Source organism: Pocillopora damicornis, chromosome 13 (assembly GCF_964200805.1).
Source record: "Pocillopora damicornis chromosome 13, jaPocDami1.2, whole genome shotgun sequence".
NCBI lineage: Eukaryota > Metazoa > Cnidaria > Anthozoa > Scleractinia > Pocilloporidae > Pocillopora > Pocillopora damicornis.
Window position 1 is genome coordinate 13035812 of NC_142682.1, and position 20700 is coordinate 13056511.

A 20700-nucleotide genomic window follows, 5' to 3' on the forward strand; every position below is an offset into this window, starting at 1 on the left:
TCTGCTGTTTACGAATTCTCACCCACGAAATTTATTTTAGTGAAATGTGATTAATGACATTTTCATTTAAATACATTTTTTAAGAGTTGTTTTGAAAGTCAAACATAGATTTTCTTTCCTTTTCTAAATGTCAAATATCTGTTCAGTTAATGTAATCGAGATTTCTTTTCCATCAGTGGAAATTTTATTCGACATAAACATCGTTGGTCAAAGTCTGAAATGGTTTTCTACGTTTTCATCAAGAAGTCGTTTGACCAATCTCAGCGAATTTTTAAGCGCGAGAAGAATATAAAAAAAAGAAGGAATTATGTAAGCACACACAGTGTTTCAATGAAATGTTTTCTAAACCAGCTGTCATAGGTGTTTAGAGATCCCAAGACTTGCAAATTATACTGAGTTATATTAAAAACAAAATTGAATGTTATGATGAACTGTGAGGAAAAAATATAATAAAAGCATAATCGTTCTCAGTTCCTTGGAATAATCCTGTAACTGCAAAGGTGTCTGGAATGAAAAGTAATGACAATTTTTTTTATGTTCATTACAAAGACGGTGGTGTTGACAGAGTGTTTCAGTTGTTCCGTAACTAATTTAATAAAATTTATACGATCGTGAAGCAGTGTTAATTGAAAGGCCTTGTGGATCAGGTGAGCTTGATTTTGATTCTGGTATTTTTTAGTTTAATACAAGCATCCAATTCAAAGAACACGGTGTGATAACGTGGAAATTCTCTATTGCCCCTGTATCATCGTGTAACTTGCGACACCCTTTAGTGAACTGTTGATGATTGATGCCATTTGCACCTGGTAATCTGACATCTTAGTGTCCCTGTCTTATAAACGATCCGTAAGTGGCTGAGAGCAAATATGACAATTCCCACGATTTTGCATAAATAAACTGACTAGAAAACATATCACGTTCACGCAGTTTTTTTTTTCTCGTGGAGTTATAAACTTTCGTTTTAACTTATTGAAATTTTGTTTCTACTCTTTCCGCAATTAATACCTTGGTGTTTCTTTTAAATTTTGAATAACCAGCTATTCGTGGTTTATGAATTTGGCTTCAAATTAAGTACACGAGGCAAGATTTCACTGATTTCTATGTAACATATTCTGCGGTCTACAGCGGCATCGTCGACGGAACACCATGAATGTCGTAGAAGAGTTTTGTAATAATATTTCCCAAGTACTATCCCGACACGAACGACTTTTATAGCTGGTACATCGCGCTTTGTGTAATCAACGGAATTTTGGCTCTCTCTGCGATATTTGGCAATACGATTATCATCTGTGGCCTAACAAAGACAACTTGTGCCTTATCTCCTTCGCAAATACTGCTGCTTGGTTTGGCTTTCTCCGATCTAGGTGTTGGTTTAGTCGTTCAGCCCTTCTACATCTCCGTGATATTTAAGGTGCTCCTAAGTGATTCTGCTTCTCCGGATGACTCTGAGTGCAAAACCAAGATTGCTTTTCTGGTTGTAGGAACTTTTCTTGCTGGCGTTTCATTCTTCGTCGTTTCTGCGATCAGCTTTGATCGTTTCCTCGCTATCAGCCTGCATCTTCGTTACAGGGAAATTGTAACAGAAAAGAGAGCAGGCATTACTCTGACCGTACTGTGGACGCTCAGCGCAATTGCAGCTCTTGGTTACCTGTTTATGGGAGATGTTAACCGAGAGGCAGTGTCCAGCACATTTGCGGTAATATTTTTCGTCACAACCACCATAACTTTTGTAAGAATCTACCTCGCTGTCCGCAAACATCGTTTGCAGATAAAATCCCAAGAACAAACGGCAAGTGAAAATTGCAAAGAATTAGCGCTGAGCAAAAGAAAGCTTAAATCGGCCGTCAACATCTTGTATGTTTACATCGTGTTCACCGCTTGTTATCTTCCCTATACTGGTACAATGCTGATCATAGTAACGTCTGAGCACGGATTATTTCTGAAAGGAATGTTTCAGTTTTCAATGACATTAGCATTTTTTAATTCGTCCCTGAATCCCATTTTATACTGCTGGCGAATGAGAGAGATACGGAGATATGTTTTAAAAATACTCAAGACTTTCCTGCCTTGTTTTAAAACGGATCAAGGTACTGAGATCCCAAAGGAGAAGGAATTATCAATCCTCAGCTCCTCTCATTTCAAAAGAGACTAGTCAACAAAGACTCGTGCAAGTCAAATTAACTCAACGAAGTATTCGTAGAGGTAATCACATGATTTCGTGTGCAATTTTGAATAAATAAGCACGAGTAAATTTTTCATGTATATTATTAGTATAGGTAATGACATGATTTTTCTCGTGCAATTTGAAATAAATAAGCACGAGTAAATTTTTTTAAAGAATAACAAAATTGCAAGAGCCCTACTGGCTTGCAACGATTTCCGAAAGAAAAAAAAAGATCACGATTTCCGAAAGAAAAAAAAAGTTAATAAATGATAAAAAGATCAATCTTTTCTCATAAAACCTCCATAATGCTTATGTAATATCCTAACTTAGTCTATACGGTCCTTATAATAGTTATAGCCCTCCATTTAAACTTCTCATGTTTTATTAAGAAAAACTCTAAAATCATATTGAGATTATTGAAGCAAAACGTAGTTCAGGCTTACATTAGCGACGTTCTCCCTCGAGCAAAGACAAAACATTATCAACAGCTAGTGGTGTAAAATTTAAGTCTCTTCAAATCGATGGCCGCGTTCGTATTTTAGTTGACAAGATGTTATGTTGATGCTTTATATCAAATCAGGCCGCGATGGATCGAACACACAAAATTTTTCACTAATGTATTTTAATTAACTAAAATCTTAAGATTTTTACAACAACCACTCTTACAATGATTCGATCTTAAAACCCGCCACTAGCCTTTGGCGTTTTCAGTCATTTGCATAATACTTATGATCTGATCAGTAGAAAGTCATCCAGTGTAAGTCTTTTGACAAAATGTCCTATGGTGTGTTTCCGCGAATGCGAATTTGAGCGCCATATCGAAGGGATGAAGATTGGTTAATGTCAATTAAAAACATCTTACTTTTTTTTCCATTTAATATTTCTTCTCTTTCGCTGTGGGAATCTGAGTGCCTAGCAAGTTATAATGCGCACAGTCTTTTCCCCTTTCGCTTGAAATACAACTATTTCAATTAAGATCACCTGCAGCAGTCAAACCGCGCGCTGGCGAATTTTTTCCCATTACGATTACTTTTGTTTTGCAACGATTTCCGAAAGAAAAAAAGATCAATCTTTTCTCATAAAAGCTCCGTAGTGCTTATGTAATATCCTAACTTAGTCTACACGGTCCTTATAATAGTTGTAGCCCTCATTCTAAACTTCTCATGTTTTATTAAGAAAAACTCTAAAATCATATTGAGATTATTGAAGCAAAACCTAGTTCAGGCTTACATTAGCGATGTTCTCCTTCGAGTTTCATTGCGAATTGTCAAAACCAAATAAAAGGCCGTCGACTTAAGCTCGTTACCTTCAAAGCTAAGAATGAGTGCCGCTCTGAATAATCTCGTTGTTTAGTTGATAAGGAACTCATCAAGGGATGGTGCTTATCTATCAATTTCCTTAATCGTAATTAAGAGCAGTCTTTATCGTTTATCCCTGTCGGAGCACTTTTTATTACGTGGCCTTTACTCTTTCTGCTATCTCCAAAATTAAGTTCCGAAATGTTCGATGGCTTCTTCAAAGTGATAAAATCTGCCTCTTCTCCGTCTCTCAGGACCCCTCTGCGCATCCAAGGAATGCCTGGATAGTGATGTGAATAAGCCATTATAGATTGCGTTCGTATGCTAGCATTGCTCGGTTTTTTTCCAAATTGTGCTAATTACGCTCATTTTTGAAAATTATGCTTCTTCTCCCTAAGGTATGATTTTCAAAAAAGAAACACAAAACACGTCCAAATTAAATATTTATTGTTTATAGAGCCTAACATCTTTTTTATTTGGAGTTGTAAACCTGCACTGAAGAGACAAAAGTAACTACTTCACTTAATTCCAGACCAGAAGCAGTGACTTAATGTGTCAAAATGTACGATGTTAGCATCACTTTCTCTTCGAAGCGCATGTTTGTTGCTTCTTAAAGCGGGAAGTGGGACAGACGCTTTCTTTACTTCTGGTGTGTCCAGTCCTCCTGACGACGAACGACTCAATATTTCAGTAACCTTCTTCCCCCAAGATTTACAAAATTGAAAATAGAATGAACCATAGGCCGATCTTGATAATAAGCAATTCTAAAGACTAATACAAGTAATCACTCATTTTATGCTCGCTTCGAAAAAAAAGAAAAAGAACTTAAAGTATGATGACTATACCAGCAGTGCTACTCCTATAAAAAGGGCGAAAATTATGCCCGTTTGTTCAAATTATGCTAAGCATTATGCTTGCATAATCTATATGGATCTAGATTTGAGGCAGAAGCGTTAAAGCCCTAATGCCTTTTATGACGAAATTCCTTCACTTTGCTTCCCCGTTTAAGACAAGTAAAATGCGTAAATTAGAGCATTTCTCCTAACCGACCTGGTTTGGTATATTCTGGTAGGATATTCGAGGGGCTGGATTTTCAAAAAAAGACTAGAACCACACTTGCGTACCACCTCTGCTCAAACTCTCTTGAACGAAGCTGCCTTAATTAAAAGGCTAAATCAAAACATTTCATATTCTCAAACCATACCCTGTTTTGTGATACATACACGTTCAGACCACAAAGGCCCCACCCAAATTTAGACGAATTCGTTTCCATAAGGTTTGGAAACGTCGTTTCATGTGGTCGAATTTCAATGCGATTTACATTCTCCATTGTCATAATAATAATCGTACTCAAACTTAGAATGTTGTATGTTGTCGTTTCTGAGGCTGAAAATGCCTCAGCCTTTCGTATGCGCGTATAATACTGGAACGTCGTTTAAATTGTTTTACTGGTTATACTATACATGAAAAAAAATACGCGCTTCTGGTTGGATGAAAGCAAGTGCATTTTTCATGTAACATGAGTGCAAAGTTATAACTCGAGTGCAAATTGCAAATAGCGCACGCATGCTGTCAAAATTTCGTCTATCTTGAATTTTTGTGATAGTTTTTTATTCATGCAAATTGTTGAAAATCTCTTCCGCTTTTACATTTCAAGTAACAATTTTTCTCTTCCTCTCCCCTCTTTGTATTCACGCGCGGTGCGCGTCATTTACAAATTAGCCAATCATGTCAAAGAACCCTAACCTTGACATTGGAAAACTGACGTGGACATATTTTCGCGTACTTTTCGTTTGTTTTCGCGGGGTTTTAATTGGTCGTTTTTGAGCTTTCGTTCGTGTAAATTTGTTACTCCTTTGTTTGGAATTTTAAGAAATTTCGGGGTTTATATTTCAGCCAAATTCTGTGGTTCAGTTAACAAGTTTAATACATATTTTCTACGGAGTTTGGGCCCCAGCCTCTTTCTTCGTAAATAAATAATTTTACATAAATAATTAATGGCTGATTACATTATTTCTAGTTTAATTTGGTGTAAATAAGCACCTGTCAAGTTTTCAAAATCTACAAACCGCTCCTGCCCTACGGACTGGAGCAGTTTATTGTCTTTGAAAAATTTACTCGTGGTTTTTAACACCAAATTGCAGTCGAAATCATGTAATTACCTATGTTTACATTAGGCGACGAACACAATGTCTCGTAGGGAAGCTCTCAGCGAAGGAGTTACGAATCAATATTCAATTTCAGAATGATGAGACGCTGAAGTTTCTCCCACAGCTGGGGAGATCAAATGTTCCGTCTGCCTTCCAGGAGTAAATAATTCAGTTCGCTTTGTGCATGTCCATAATGAGCCGTTTCTTTGACAATTTACAGATCTGAAACGATGATCTATATTACCGTAAAAACAACTGAGAACTATATCTGGAAAAAGTCACAATGAGATAGAAAAAGGTTATAAATGATCACGATATTGCCTCGACGTAATTTTGTTGAACTCTAGAAAATTATTCCCAAATTTACAGACGGTTAAGCAACCAAATATGGTAATGAACGGTGGCGTAATTTAAGTTTGATAGAAACTAATTCAGCTGTTCACACCTCCTGAGTCATTTCGCTCAGAACTTCAAGACTTTGAATTTCGCACCGAGATCAAACGATTTGTCATGAAAGCTCTGGAGGAATTTTGTGACGATATTTCTAAATATTATCCCGAGAAGGATGAATTTTACAGCTGGTATGTATTGCTTTGTGTACTCAACGCGATGTTGGCTCTTTCAGCCACATTTGGGAACATTATCATCATCCGCGCGCTGACAAAGACTACTTGCGCTCTATGTACATCAAAGATTCTTCTGCGTGGTTTGGCATTTACCGACCTTGGAGTTGGTTTAGTTGTGCAGCCGTTGTACATATCTGTGATCGCTGAGATACTCCTGAAAGATTCTTTTTCGTCTAACGATTCTGAGTGCAATACAAAAATTGCTTTCCTCGTCTTGGGAACGTTTCTAACCAGTGCCTCATTCTTCATTGTTTCAGCGATCAGTTTTGATCGCTTCCTCACTGTTACACTTCATTTACGCTACAGAGAAATCGTGACAGAGAGGAAGGTAACCATTACTATTTCTGTCTTGTGGGCGCTTAGTGCAGTTACCTCGGTTGGGTATTTGTTAATCGGAGATATGAACAGAGAAGTTGTTTCCATTGCCTTCACGATCAGTTTCCTCGTAACAACCACTATAGCTTTTGCTAACATTCATCTCGCTGTCCGCCGTCATCGTTCGCAAATATCAGCGCAGGAGAGAACCTTAGGCAAAAATTGTAAAGACCTGACTTTGAGAAAAAGAAAGTTTAAGTCTGCCATGAGTATCTTCTACGTATATGCCGCCTTTGCCGCTTTTTTTTTGCCCTACACCTGCACCAAGCTGGCTAGAGCCACAACAGGGCATAGTCTCGTTTTGAAAGGAGTCTTTCATTTTTCAATGACGTTGGGGCTTCTTAATTCGTCTTTAAATCCCATAATATTTTCCTGGAGAATGGAGGAGATCCGAAGAAGCATGCTGGAGGTATTGAGGAGGGTGTTACCTTGTTTGAAGTTAGCTCGAGTTGTTCAACTTCATCCTCAACAAGAGCTTGCCATGACGTAATGTGAAGACCCTTCTCTAAAATGGCAAACGACACAATATCACAAAAATGAAATAATTTCCATCGTGAAAGGGAGCATGGTTCAAATAATTCGAAATGAGAAAATTTGAACGCAATGCAATTCTCATTGTCGCGGAAATTACGCTGACTCGGAAATCTCTCTTACTAGTGTTCTTTTTTATATTTTAGGGGCATCTGCTTCATGACGGCTTAGTCATACAAAACAATTTTTTCGGATTCAAAATGAACCTTTTTTTCTGGTTTAAAGCAACATCTGGCCTGTAGAAGGTTTACGAATTAAAGATGCTAATTTAGGAGCTAGTGACGAGAACGAAGAGGTTGGAGGTGGGGTGTGGTGCGGTGAAATTTTGGTACTAAAGCTAAGGAAGACAGGAGGAAAATAAGAGGATTGTGGTTTCGAAAATAATCTTTTTAAAGTTCTCCTTCTTTGGTAGTGCCTCTGGTCTGTGCTATTGCGTCGTATACTGCTTTATTTCCATCAGGGCAGCAGATCACAACTGAAAAAGGAAAAATTGCGGTGTTTTCTTCCTAGAATTCGGATCCTAACACTTTGCATTTAATTTTGTATGAAAGCAGGGGCTCCCGTAACTGATCATAACTCTCCATTAATTTATCTACGGTATAACAGTTGCTTAATATAATCTTCTGAGATGTGTATCGCAGTTGTTTCTACACCATTTCCTGTGTATGAAACTTGCCTTTTTTGAAGATTAAGTAGCATAATTTGCGAAATTCTATTTAGATACACTGTAGCCATATAGATTCTGATTCGTTATTCTCCGTTTTAGCTGTTGTTCATTATTTTCACATGTATTCCTATCAAGAAAACACTCCCTTGCAGAGAAAACTGTCTATTCTATCACGTATCAGCTGAAATAAATTGATATTGTAGATGCAGTTTATATGTTGATCGCTTTAAGAAATCAAATCTTCTAGTAATTTTCCTTACTTATTTCAATTTGCAGCTTTCACTGTTATTTATTTGGTTTTCCGTCGAGCTGTTTTTCAGTTACTTTGGTTTTAATAAAAAATTATCCCTTCCATCAAAAGAAAAATTTCTTCGTGCGTGTAAATAGTTATTGTCAATAAAACTTGGGAAATTCCTTGGCAAAGTTTTCTGAGTTTTGAAATTCTCCTTCGATTCAGATGTACCCCTTTCAGCCAGACAAGTTTAAAATCCAGGTGTACAGTTAGATAGAGAAAACTTGACATTACATTGAGAGACGCAGAAAACGTGGTAGGGAAAAAAGCCAAGCGTCAAAGCACTTTGTCCCGTGGTTGTCATCTTTAAATCCAAACTCACTCAGGAGCGATTTCTTCCCCGAACTCCCATTAAACGGCTCGCGCTCATGGTTCAACTTAAAATTTTTTCTTCCTGAACCTCCACTGCTCACCTTACCCGGGTAATTCGAGCGAAGATGAAATCTTGTGCAAGATAGCTTTGCTCAGTCAAAATAGAGTCGTCTGTGCCTATCTCGTGACACTGTCTGGTGTAACTTTCTGAGTCTCTCAAAATCGCTTAGACTCCTACTCGAGTTGTGTATTTCAGACTCGCTCAGGCTCCTTCTCCAATTGGGTACGGGGGGCCTGACGAGGTGGCTGACTTGGCATCCTCCAATTTTCAGAACGGATTTCTCGAACTGGTTGACTTGGAACACTCCAATTAAAAGAACCGATTTGTTCGGTTTGAACAATGTGTAGAAGCTTTCTATTCTCCACAAAACCAAAATCTGAAAGGCGTTTCTCTTGGGCAGTCATAGGAAATTGAAAGCTGTTTTGGATCACTGAAGATGTTCGAGCAAACTGAGCAAGACACCTTCTCACGAAGGTTAGAAAGTAGAGTTTTGAATTCTATGTTTTTCTTTAAGGAGGGGTATTTGAGGCGATAGCTGTTTCAAAAATGCTCATTGAGATTTGTTCCATGTTTTCTTAGAAAACCCATTGCGCGTAAACTGGGACCTAAATTGCCTGACTATTTTTGCTTAGCTTATTCATCACTTTAAATGCAGTTTTTATCCACGGATGGTCTTAAGAAACGAAGGAACTTTTATAAACTTCCAAGTTAAAAAAAATCGAAATGTTCCGAGAGAAAGTTTGTGTAAACAAGGCCATTACATTTTGTGCTACAGCATGGAACGTCTTCAAAGATGCATAATGTTCCTAATGCGCATGAATTGGAAACTTTGAAATATCTTAGCACCGCTTGACTTTTATCGCCCATACGATTATACTTTGCAGTGGTACTTCCGCGGGTGGCTCAAAGAAATGAAGAATTTCATGTTAGCGTTAGCTGAAGAAATAATTATAAGAGCAAGTGTTAATAGAAAAGCGGCTTTTGGCAAACTCAGGCCAACTTTAGCCAAGTTTATTTAATAGAGACAAAATGCCCTCAACCTCTCATGGACGGTTTACCACGGACATAAGTGGTCATATTGCGAAAAAAATGCCTGCATGATTAATTGCAATCAGAAGACACATTTTATCTGATAAGAGAAGTTGACGAAAATATTGTTACCTTACAGTCGATTTGGATACAGAGTGTAGAATGAAGTTTTTTCTTATATTCCTATTATACTACAAGGTCTGACATCAATGAGTATCGGTAGATATCTGTGTGGTGAAGAGACCAGTTTATTGTCAAACGAACCATATCAAGTGATATGATTAGTATAAGTAACTGAATTAGGATAGATGGGTAAATTAGATAAAACTTAACAAAGGTATTCGAAAATAAGACTTATTTAAGTGAAATCCATGAAAAACTCCTACCAAAATTTGAAAAGGCTTTGTTCTTGAGTCTGTTCATCTTGCAATTTAAAATGTGACGCCTGAGTTCATTTCTCAGAATTGAAGAAAACCACTTTTGCTTGCTTGACTTTGGCCAAAATATTTATCATCTATGAACAGGATTATAACTATTGTCCTACAAAATTTTGTCCTTTAGAGCCTGTTTCTGATCAAACTGTGTCTCTAGACTCGCGGACGCTAACATTTCAGCTCCTCGTTCTTGAGCCATAACTCAGGACAAAATACAGGCCGTTTTAACACATGCCCAAAGTCCTTGTCTTGAAACTCTTATAGCACCATGACACAGTGATCCTTATTACTTTGCATGATGTTGTGTGCATTTTCGCACTTGGCGCAGTAAAACAAACAACACTGAAAACAAAAACTTGAGAACTTTCGGAATATTTCTGCTCGCAATTTTCACACGTTACATGTCTGTTGTTGTACTTTGTTATGGCCAGTACATCAATCAAACCGTTTAGGTAAAACTCGTCGGCAGATCTTTCAGATCGCCTCTTCTCGCCATGCTTTTTGCTAATCCTCAGTTAGGAACCCCATGACCACCATTGACGATATTGCCATACTCGCTGAAATGAATGCAATAACCTGGCGCAAATATACCATAATCCCCCAATTGTTGCTTATCAGAAGAATAGGTCTCTAAAAGATTCCGGCTCCAGTTAGAGCACAACTTTCTTCACTTCAATTACACGGCAGCATTTTAGGAGTTACATACTGTAAGGGTCTAATGACAATACTAAAACACAACGCCAAGCACATGAGGCCTTATCTAAAGGACCTCAAAGCTTACTGTAACAGCTCGTGTAGGTCAGTTTCTGATCAACACGAGAAAGAGAATTTTGCTTTGCTTTGAGTGACTGATTATTCATCAAAAGAAATTGCGTCAAAAGTTTTTCGAACTGGCCGTATGCAATCAATGTTAATCCTCTCATAGATCTTTATCCAACCTAGACGCTATATTAGCCTCCCCCACCTCCAAACGCGATTGTAGTACACATTTTACAAGGCCTCTAACTGGTGCTGGGAGAGGGGATTTTAGCCATTATTTTGTTTCCGAACTCCCTTCCAGCTTCAATGAACACTCTATTGTGTACAGTCAGCCGTTCTTTTGGTTGCCAAACGTTCAATATCTTACAGGGAAACTGATCTATGCTCTCAAATACCATTTTGCCGTTTGGAACGGAAACGATAATTAGCGCTAGTGTGCCACAATACTTAAGTATAAAGGGTGTCTTTACATGGCATTATTATTTTGCCCGTTTTTATGCATTTTTTTGTTTGGGGGGGGGGGGGGCTGTAAAGGAACTTATTGAGAGAGGATAAAAGATGTTTAATCTTTTTCACCCGCTGCAATGGCAACGATCGAATGAATATACATGGCGGCAACTTTTAATGTACCTTATTGAAATTAGCAGGTAATTTTCAGTCTCTCGTACTCGCAAGTGGTTTTCACTTAACTGAAATAGTAAGTTTCCAATATATGTTTCACTTAATATAATGTTCCGGGAAACCAACTGAGGTTAAATATATTTAATATCGCTTCGTAATGTTTCTACACTATTAAAAAAACCCAGCTATTTACTTTTTTGCGCATATTACGGTGTACGGATTTTTAAAAGGCCATCTTTTATTTCCTCAGAATTATATCTACAGAGACATGCTATTAACTAACAAAAGGACAAAAAATTACTGAAAATGATAGATATATTGTGTTTTCACCTTTTTTTTTTTGAGTTGATTGTGTAATTTTTTGGTAATTTGAGCCCACGCATGCAGATGTTACAATATTTCGTGGGACCAATGCCACGTAAGTTCTTTAGAATGAGCATATTAGGTGTTGGAAACTGTACGTTACATTTATTAATCTTAAACATAAGTGATTTCGTTTATCTATTACATAACCAAACCGCATGTATGCAGCACGTGTCTTATCGCCCCATATATGGTGCTGTTCCACGTGCTTACAAGGAGACGTGATGTGTTTTTTTGTGAGAGTTGTGAGAGAGAGTTAATTGGAGTGTAATAGCAAAATCGAACCAAGAAATAAATCGTGAGTACGCTAGCTTTTGCACGTTTTCGACATAGCTTAAAACTTGAATAACACATAATTGCTTTTTCTGAATATTTCTCTTTGAATACCGTCAAAAAGTTTGATTCAGTTTTCCCTGTGTAACTAATGAATGATGTCTCAAACAATTGTGATGCTAATTGGATGCGCTGGAGAAATCTGCTGTTTACGAATTCTCACCCACGAAATTTATTTCAGTCAAATGCGATTAATGACATTTTCATTTAAATACATTTTTTAAGAGTCGTTTTGAAAGTCAAACATAGATTTTCTTTCCTTTTCGAAATGTCAAATATCTGATCAGTTAATGTAATCGAGATTTCTTTTCCATCAGTGGAAATTTTATCCGACATAAACATCGTTGGTCAAAGTCTGAAATGGTTTTCTACGTTTTCATCAAGAAGTCGTTTGACCAGTCTCAGCGAATTTTTAAGCGTGAGAAGAATATAAAAAAAATTAGGAATTATGTAAACATGCACAGTGTTTCGATGAAATGTTTCCTAAACTAGCTGTCATAGGTGTTTAAAGATCCCAAGACTTGCAAATTATACTGAGTTATATTAAAAACAAAATTGGATGTTACGATAAACTGTGAGGAAAAAATGTACTAAAAGCATAATCGTTCTCATTTCCTTTGAATAATCCTGTAACTGCAAAGGGGTCTGGAACGAAAAGTAACGACAATTTTTTTTATGTTCATTGCAAGGACGGTGGTGTTGACAGAGTGTTTCAGTTGTTCCATAATTAATCTAACTAAAATTCATACGATCGTGAAGCAGTGTGCAGTGTGTGAGACCTTGTGGATCAGGTGAGTTTGATTTTGATTTTGGTATTGTTTAGTTTAATACAAGCATCAAATTCAAAGAGCACGGGGTGATTACGTGGAAATTGTTTGTTGCCGCCGTATCATCGTGTTGGTAACTTGCGACACCCTTTAGTGAACTGATGATGATTGATGCCATGTGCACCTGGTAATCTGACATCTTAGTTTCCCTGTCTTATAAACGATCCGTAAGTGGCTGAGAGCAAATATGACAGTTCCCACGATTTTGCATAAATAAACTGACTCGAAAACATATCACGTTCACACGGTTTTTTTTTTTTTTTTTGTGGAGCTATAAACTTTCGTTTAAATTTTGAATAACCAGCTATTCGTGGTTTATGAATTTGGCTTCAAATTAAGTACACGAGGCAAGACTTCACTGATTACTATATAACATATTCTGCGGTCTACAGCGGTATCGTCGACGGAACACTATGAATGTCGTAGAAGAGTTTTGTAACGATATTTCCAAATACTATCCCGACACGAACGACTTTTATAGCTGGTACATCGCGCTTTGTGTAATCAACGGAATTTTGGCTCTCTCTGCGATATTTGGCAATACGATAATCATCTGTGCCCTAACAAAGACAACTTGTGCCTTATCTCCTTCGCAAATACTGCTGCTTGGTTTGGCTTTTTCCGATCTAGGTGTTGGCTTAGTCGTACAGCCCTTCTACATCTCAGTGATATTTAAGATGCTCCTAAGTGATTCTGCCTCTCCGGATGACTCTGAGTGCAAAACCAAGATTGCTTTTCTAGTTGTAGGAACTTTTCTTGCTGGCGTTTCATTCTTCGTCGTTTCCGCGATCAGCTTTGATCGTTTTCTCGCTATCAGCCTGCATCTTCGTTACAGGGAAATTGTAACAGAAAAGAGAGCAAGCATTACTCTGACCGTACTGTGGACGCTCAGCGCAATTGCAGCTCTTGGTTACCTGTTCATGGGAGATGTTAACCGAGAGGCAGTTTCCAGCACATTTGCGGTAATATTTTTCGTCACAACCACCATAACTTTTATAAGAATCTACCTCGCTGTCCGCAAACATCGTTTGCAGATAAAATCTCAAGAACAAACGGCAAGTGAAAATTGCAAAGAATTAGCGCTGAGAAAAAGACAGCTTAAATCGGCCGTCAACATCTTGTATGTTTACATCGTGTTCACCGCCTGTTATCTTCCCTATACTGGTACAATGCTGATCATAGTAACGTCTGAGCACGGATTATTTCTGAAAGGAAAATTTCAGTTTTCACTGACATTAGCATTTTTGAATTCGTCCTTGAATCCCATCTTATACTGCTGGCGGATGAGAGAGATACGGAGATACGTGTTACAAATTCTTAAGAAATTCCTGCCATGTTTACAAATGGATCAAGGCACTGAAATCCCAAAGGAGAAGAAATTATCAATCCTCAGCTCCTCTTATTTCAAAAAAGACCAGTCTACAAATACTCGTGCAAGTCAAGTTAACTAAACGAAGTATTCGTCATCAAATGATCAAAGAGGATTTTTGAGAGTAACAAACGGCAAGTGAAAATTGCAAAGAATTAGCGCTGAGAAAAAGACAGCTTAAATCATCCGTCAACATCTTGTATGTTTACATCGTGTTCACCGCTTGTTATCTTCCCTATACTGGTACAATGCTGATCATAGTAACGTCTGAGCACGGATTATTTCTGAAAGGAATGTTTCAGTTTTCAATGACATTAGGATTTTTTAATTCGTCCCTGAATCCTATTTTATACTGCTGGCGGATGAGAGAGATACGGAGATATGTTTCTTTTTTAAAACGGATCAAGGTACTGAGATCCCAAAGGGGAAGAAATCACCAATCCTCAGCTCCTGTCATTTCAAAAGAGACAAGTCAACAAAGACTCGTGCAAGTCAAGTTAACTCAACGAAGTATTCGTAGAGGTAATTACATGATTTCGAGTGCAATTTTGAATAAATAAGCACGAGTAAATTTTTCATGTATATTATTAGTATAGGTAATGACATGAAGCGCGCGCGTCAAGTGCAAAATAATTTATTCAAACTGTGCGTCCGATCAAAACCGCGTACGATCAAAACAATAATATGCAATAATATCTTCACTTCTTTAAGGTGCAAAAAAGTTCAAAGTCCGGCTAAACAGTTTAAGGAATTGTTCAGTCTGTGTCCGAATCACTTTCGATGAATTGGAATCGTCGTTTCCGAGGTTTAACCATGTTTGTTTTTTCATTTCGGCGTTGGATCGCTCGAGTAAAGTGTTAAGCTGGGTTGGCTCGTAATTTTCGATTTTCTCGGCAATTCCCTTCTCTAAACACCACTTTTTCCAAACCGACAACCAAAAAGCAGTGCTTTTTACAGTGTTTTTGTTGTTTGAGCTGTTTCTCAGCTGCGGTGGCGAAAGAAAACCTACTTAAAACGCCGGCCATTGTTTCGCCCGCAAATTTTCAAATTTTGTTGCGACATTGAAGGCTCGCATTTGATTGGCTATCTGTGAGTTTCTTTGATTAGTGACCAATCAGAATGTATGGTTTGTTACTTTCTTTGCACTGAATTAACCTTCTTCTGCACTGAGTTAACCTTCTTCTGCACTGAGTTAACCTTCTTCTGCACTGAATTAACCTTCTTCTGCACTGAGTTAACCTTCTTCTGCACTGAATTAACTCTCTTCTGAACTGAATTACCTGAAAACTGCATTTATCTTAACCAATCAGAACTGAGTAATTTTTTCAGTTATATTATTAGTCATTAAATGATCAAAGATGACTTTTGAGAGGCACTTACTCAACAAATAAACATTTTACACCGATAGACTGGAAAAACATATTCAAATCGGACCGATGCTTCATCTAAGGACATTGGAGGAGTTAAATTCATTTTAAGAATCTACAGCTTGCAGTTTACATTTAGATGACATATGTAACTGCCAAATTACAACTTGTCTAAGTTATATTTCTTTCTATTCAGAAAATCTCGTCAAGAGGGCTGTGAAAGAAGAAGCGGTTGTTGAGTGCTGGCTCCAATTGTTTTACGGCCCTATAGCCAGCCGCTTTCTATCATTTTTCTGTGAAAAAGGAGGTTATGGTTTATCGATATCCAAGTACTGAAAACCTCTTTCCTTCCCATCGAGCATCTTAAAAATACCTTACACTGTATTAGAAGTGCACCATAACATAGGAGATCTTTCATGAGTTAATTAACACTAATTAAACGGGGAAAAAAAAGACTAATATTCTAATCGATAAGAGGATGCATACGGCAAAAATGGAAATTCTTCTTTTTTGCCTACCTGATATATATATATATCTACAAGAAGAAATATATGCAATGTTCATTCCCAGTAAATTCTTTTCTCGCGATCTCGAGCTGAAAGCCCTTTCTCATTTAAATGCGAGCAAAGACAAAACATTATCGACAACTAGTGGTGTAAAATTCAAGTCTCTTCAAATCGATGGCCGCGTTCGTATTTTAGTTGACAAGATGTTATGTTGATGCTTTATATCAAATCAGGCCGCGATGGATCGAACACACAAAATTTTTCACTAAATGTATTTTAAGAGAGTGTCTCTGTAAGAGCGGTCCGGTCGATTTTGCTTGAGACACGGATTTCGCTCGTTTCTCGTGTGTTGTAAGACATTCATGTACCTATACTAAAACCACAATTAGTTTGATCGGATCTCTTTATTTTTCAGAGTTTTACGGAAATTAAATTTCACTCGAGCGAAGGCTTGTCGTGACACTTTTCAAGACTTTAATTTCATACAACTTTGGAGGAAAATTTACAAAAAACTACGGAGCTCAGCAAAAAAAAAATATCACAGCCATATATATTAACTCTATCTTATCTATCGAGGCGACTTTCGTAACCATCACGTGTCAATCAAGGAAACAGGAAGACTTGAACGACACCTTATCGGTTCGCCTAAATCACACACGCCAAAACCGATCAAATTCAAGGTAAATTTTTGAAAAAGTGAGGCGTTCTTAACTGATCCAACTAACATAGCTAGGAAGTAGGTGCCATAGAAAAGGTAACTACAGAAAAAAACTTTGCGGCCCGACCTTTACGAGAACTTTATTACTCCGTGAACCTACCTAATTTTCGGCAATCTCCAAGTTTGGCCGCCATTTTGAGGGACTTGTCAACTTGAAGCGTAACCGATATAAATCGAGCAGGTAGATTTAAAACCGTCAGAAATACATACAAAAGTAATTCAAATGAACTTTACTTTCAATTGAAGCGGCAAAATTTGAAATTGTTCGCTAAACTTACCATCCCCATGCGACCATTTCTTCCAACAATTCAAACACTACAACTTTCTGAATTCCCCTCGTCGATTCCACCGCAAGAAATAGCCTGTGCCACCCAAGCTTCGACTCGAATGTGAAGTACGAATCCAATAACATAACTGCTTCATCTTCGCGGCAATATCACGCTGGTATTTTGATTTTCCGATCGACAAGAACGATGATCAGAGTCGATCGGTTTGTTTACCTCATAGACGTGACCGCTGACCAGCTGCTGAGTGAAAACAGTACGGTTCAGTGGCGAGGGGCGAGGTGAGGGTGGGTGCGGGCAGAGTATCAGAAGATTTTTGGGAACATTTGAACATATGCATTAAAGTATCATGATAAACATTAGGATTCTCAGCCTTAATGCGATGGCATGCTTCGTGTTGCAGACAACTTTTATTTTACTTAGTATTCTTTTTTATTTCAAATACATTTCGTTCCAAATAGGAATAGCATCAGTTCATAGATTTAAAAACAAATCTTTACCACGTAAATAAATGTGTTTAGATAAACGAGATAACCATTGAACCTCTTGTATCGCACCGGAAATAACGTGTCTTGTCTTTGCCCAACTCTGAGAGCCTGGAGCGGCAAAGACGCGAGATACGAGTCTCGCGTCTCGCGGCTTCTCCATGCTCACAGGACACTCGTGACCTCACTATCTTTAAGAAAAATAAGAGACTGCTCGAAGTCTGTATTCCGTTCAACCATTTCATAAGAGTGACGCAAGTCTTCAATTGAGTGAGAAAGTCACAAACCCATTCTTTACCTCACGAGCGTAACCACTGACCACTCACGAATTACAATAGGCTTCTCCTTTGACGCGGAAATTGAAATCGTATCGAATATACAAAGTTATAGTGAGTTCCTTTAGATCTCCCGAACTTGTATCGCGTTGGAAACAATTACAAGTACAGGAAGAAGTCGTTCATTAGGACTCCTTTTTGAATAGCAAAGATGGAAAAAACTTTGGTTCATCGTGTGGCTTAAGTGGTTTGGTACGACTGTCTGAATGCAATGACGAAGTAAAACATCATTTGATAAGCTGCCACCTGTCTAAAGAGGTTTTTAGGTGAAAATGAGCAAATCTTGGCAAAGATTGGCCTATTTCACTTCGCTCAGGAGGATAAACAAAAAAATGTGGATTTGCTATAGGCATCGCCACACTCTGGGGAAGTTTTGGAGAAGTGCAAAGGTAACATGTCAGTATCCTGACCATGATGGTGTCAGGAAGCGTATCCAAGGCAGAGATATAATTACTTTGCATATGTCTCAGGACATTCAAAAGCTGTTTGGAGTTATTATTCCAGTTGAATCAGGTAGTCTTCAGTAACATTTTCTGTTGTCTATTTTTGTCACGTGACATATCTGCTCGAAAAGAGAAGAAATTCTTTATTAGTTGAAAGGTACTTAAGTGCACATCACGTGGAAAAAAAATAGATCTATGTGTAAGTGCTTTTGATTACAGATGGAAATATGTACAATATTGCTCGGTTGATAATCAATAATGTTTTTGTGCAAGATCAAATCACCTGACAACGCAATATACTTACTCATGCGTACGGTTCACAATTATTTGCGGTCAGTTTTCCTCATTTTGTATGATTCTCATTCACCAGTATGATTAAATTTGCAGACTAAAACACCCCTTATTTGACTAAGAATAATAAAAGTAAACAGTGCATGTCGGTTTTTAATTCCTGATGGATGCTACTGGGCTTTACTTTAACTGAGAAATTTGCAATCGCTTACCTCAGCTCTCTGTGTCCCATGCCGTAAGAAGCGCAAGAAAAAAGTTGATGATAGTGAGTCTTGGCTGAGACAAGAAGAATCAGAAAAGAATCTACGGTCCCCAGAAACGTCACTGTTAATCACGAGACAACTAAGGTAAATTGAATTAAGTGTTATTTGTTTTATTTAAAACTATCGCTCAGATTATAAGATACGCGAAAAACTCTCCCCACCGATTTTTTCCTACATTCTGTTAATCTAAAGTTTCAATAGTCATAAAGGCTTTCTTGTTGATCGTCTTAATAGTAACAGTTTCCAGGATCCAAGGGGAGCAAAAGAGAGAACAATTTTCTGTGTAGGTAGGTAAGGGGACATGCCGGCTTTATACTTCTTCCTGCGTGATAACGATAAGGATGACAACAATGGGCAAAAAGCACCGTCCGCTAATGATGACGATTATCATAGTTATTAACAAATCTCAGTTATAGTCCTGAAAAAAATTTCAGGGGGTCCTTTGAACAATCCACTTAATCTCGCCAGAGGTCAAAGTTGCCTACCCTCATTCTAAGGTTTGTGCGATTTTACGACGAATTTTCAATTCCGGTGTGTTGCATGCGCGACTTTTGATAGAAAAAACCTGCACGCGCCATAACTTAAAAGAACGTGTCAGCGGAATGAATCAAATCTCTATCACTTTGCATACATTCTTGGGAACAGAAAAAATTATTTAGAGCAAACATTCTAAGTATAGTGTTCATTCCGTGCAATGGGGCATAAATAAAAGGTTCTGGTGGAAAAGACACCTTATTTTATACCACTGATGACAAGCAAAAAAGTTATATGGGTACCCCAGTTAAAAATATATTGATAACATTATTTAATTAATACCAGTTCTAATTTAAAGGAGAAAGTTATGAGAATAAAATAAAAGTTGTCCATACCACTAAGCATGCCTTCACTGTTTAGACTGATAGTCCTAGAGTTTTTTGAGGAAGTATTCGAATATCTTATGACGATAAGCCCGCCACCCACCCCACCCCGCGCTATGTTGTTTTCACTTCGCGGCTGGTCAGCGGTCACGTTTATGAGGTAAACAAACCGATCGATTCCTGATCACCGTTCTTGACGATCGGAAAATCAAACTACCAGCGTGATATTGCCGCGAAGATGAAGCAGTTATGTTACTTCATTCGTACTTCACATTCGAGTCGAAGCTTGGGTGGCACAGGTTATTTCTTGCCGTGGAATCGACGAGGGGAATTCGAACATTAGTTGTAGTGTTTGAATTGTTGGAATAAATGGTCGCATGGGGATGGTAAGTTTAGCGAACAATTTCAAATTTTGCCGCGTCAATTGAAAGTAAAGTTCATTTGAATTGCTTTGGTATGTATTTCTGACGGTTTTAAATCTACCTGCTTGATTTATATCAGTTACGCTTCCTGTTGACAAGTCCCTCAAAATGGCGGCCAAACTTGGAGATTGCCGAAAATTAGGTAAGTTCACAGAGTTATAAAGTTCTCGTAAAGGTCGGGCCGCAAAGTTTTTTTCTGTAGTTACCTTTTCTATGGCACCTACTTCCTAGCTATGTTAGTTGGATCAGTTAAGAACGCCTCACTTTTTCAAAAATTTACCTTGAATTTGATCGGTTTTGACGTGTGTGATTTAAGCGAACCGATAAGGTGTCATTCAAGTCTTCCTGTTTCCTTGATTGACACGTGATGGTTACGAAAGTCGCCTCGATAGATAAGATAGAGTTAATATACATGGCTGTGATATTTGTTTTTTGCTGAGCTCCGTAGTTTTTTGTAAATTTTCCTCCAAAGTTGTATGAAATTAAAGTCTTGAAAAGTGTCACGACAAGCCTTCGCT

General features: G+C 37.8%; 3 protein-coding genes and 1 pseudogene across 4 annotated transcripts in view; all 4 read left to right on the forward strand.

The window, feature by feature from the left end:
• The window catches only part of LOC113675125 (ureidoglycolate lyase), a 42911-nt gene that overhangs the window by 4879 nt on the left and 17332 nt on the right, over nt 1-20700 (forward strand). The gene's annotated exons all lie outside the window — the stretch shown is intronic.
• LOC149035570 (adenosine receptor A3-like) lies at nt 1011-2461 on the forward strand (annotated as a pseudogene). The gene has a single exon (XR_016182504.1). The product of XR_016182504.1 is annotated as an adenosine receptor A3-like (transcript).
• Nucleotides 3936-7951, forward strand: LOC149035571 (adenosine receptor A3-like). The gene has a single exon (XM_089191699.1). It carries the CDS (start codon nt 6123-6125, stop codon nt 7101-7103), a length of 981 nt encoding a protein of 326 aa, XP_089047825.1. The 5' UTR covers nt 3936-6122; the 3' UTR covers nt 7104-7951.
• On the forward strand, nt 13087-14783 carry LOC149035572 (adenosine receptor A2b-like). The gene has a single exon (XM_089192232.1). The coding sequence runs from the start codon at nt 13256-13258 to the stop codon at nt 14291-14293; it is 1038 nt and encodes a 345-aa protein (XP_089048358.1). The 5' UTR covers nt 13087-13255; the 3' UTR covers nt 14294-14783.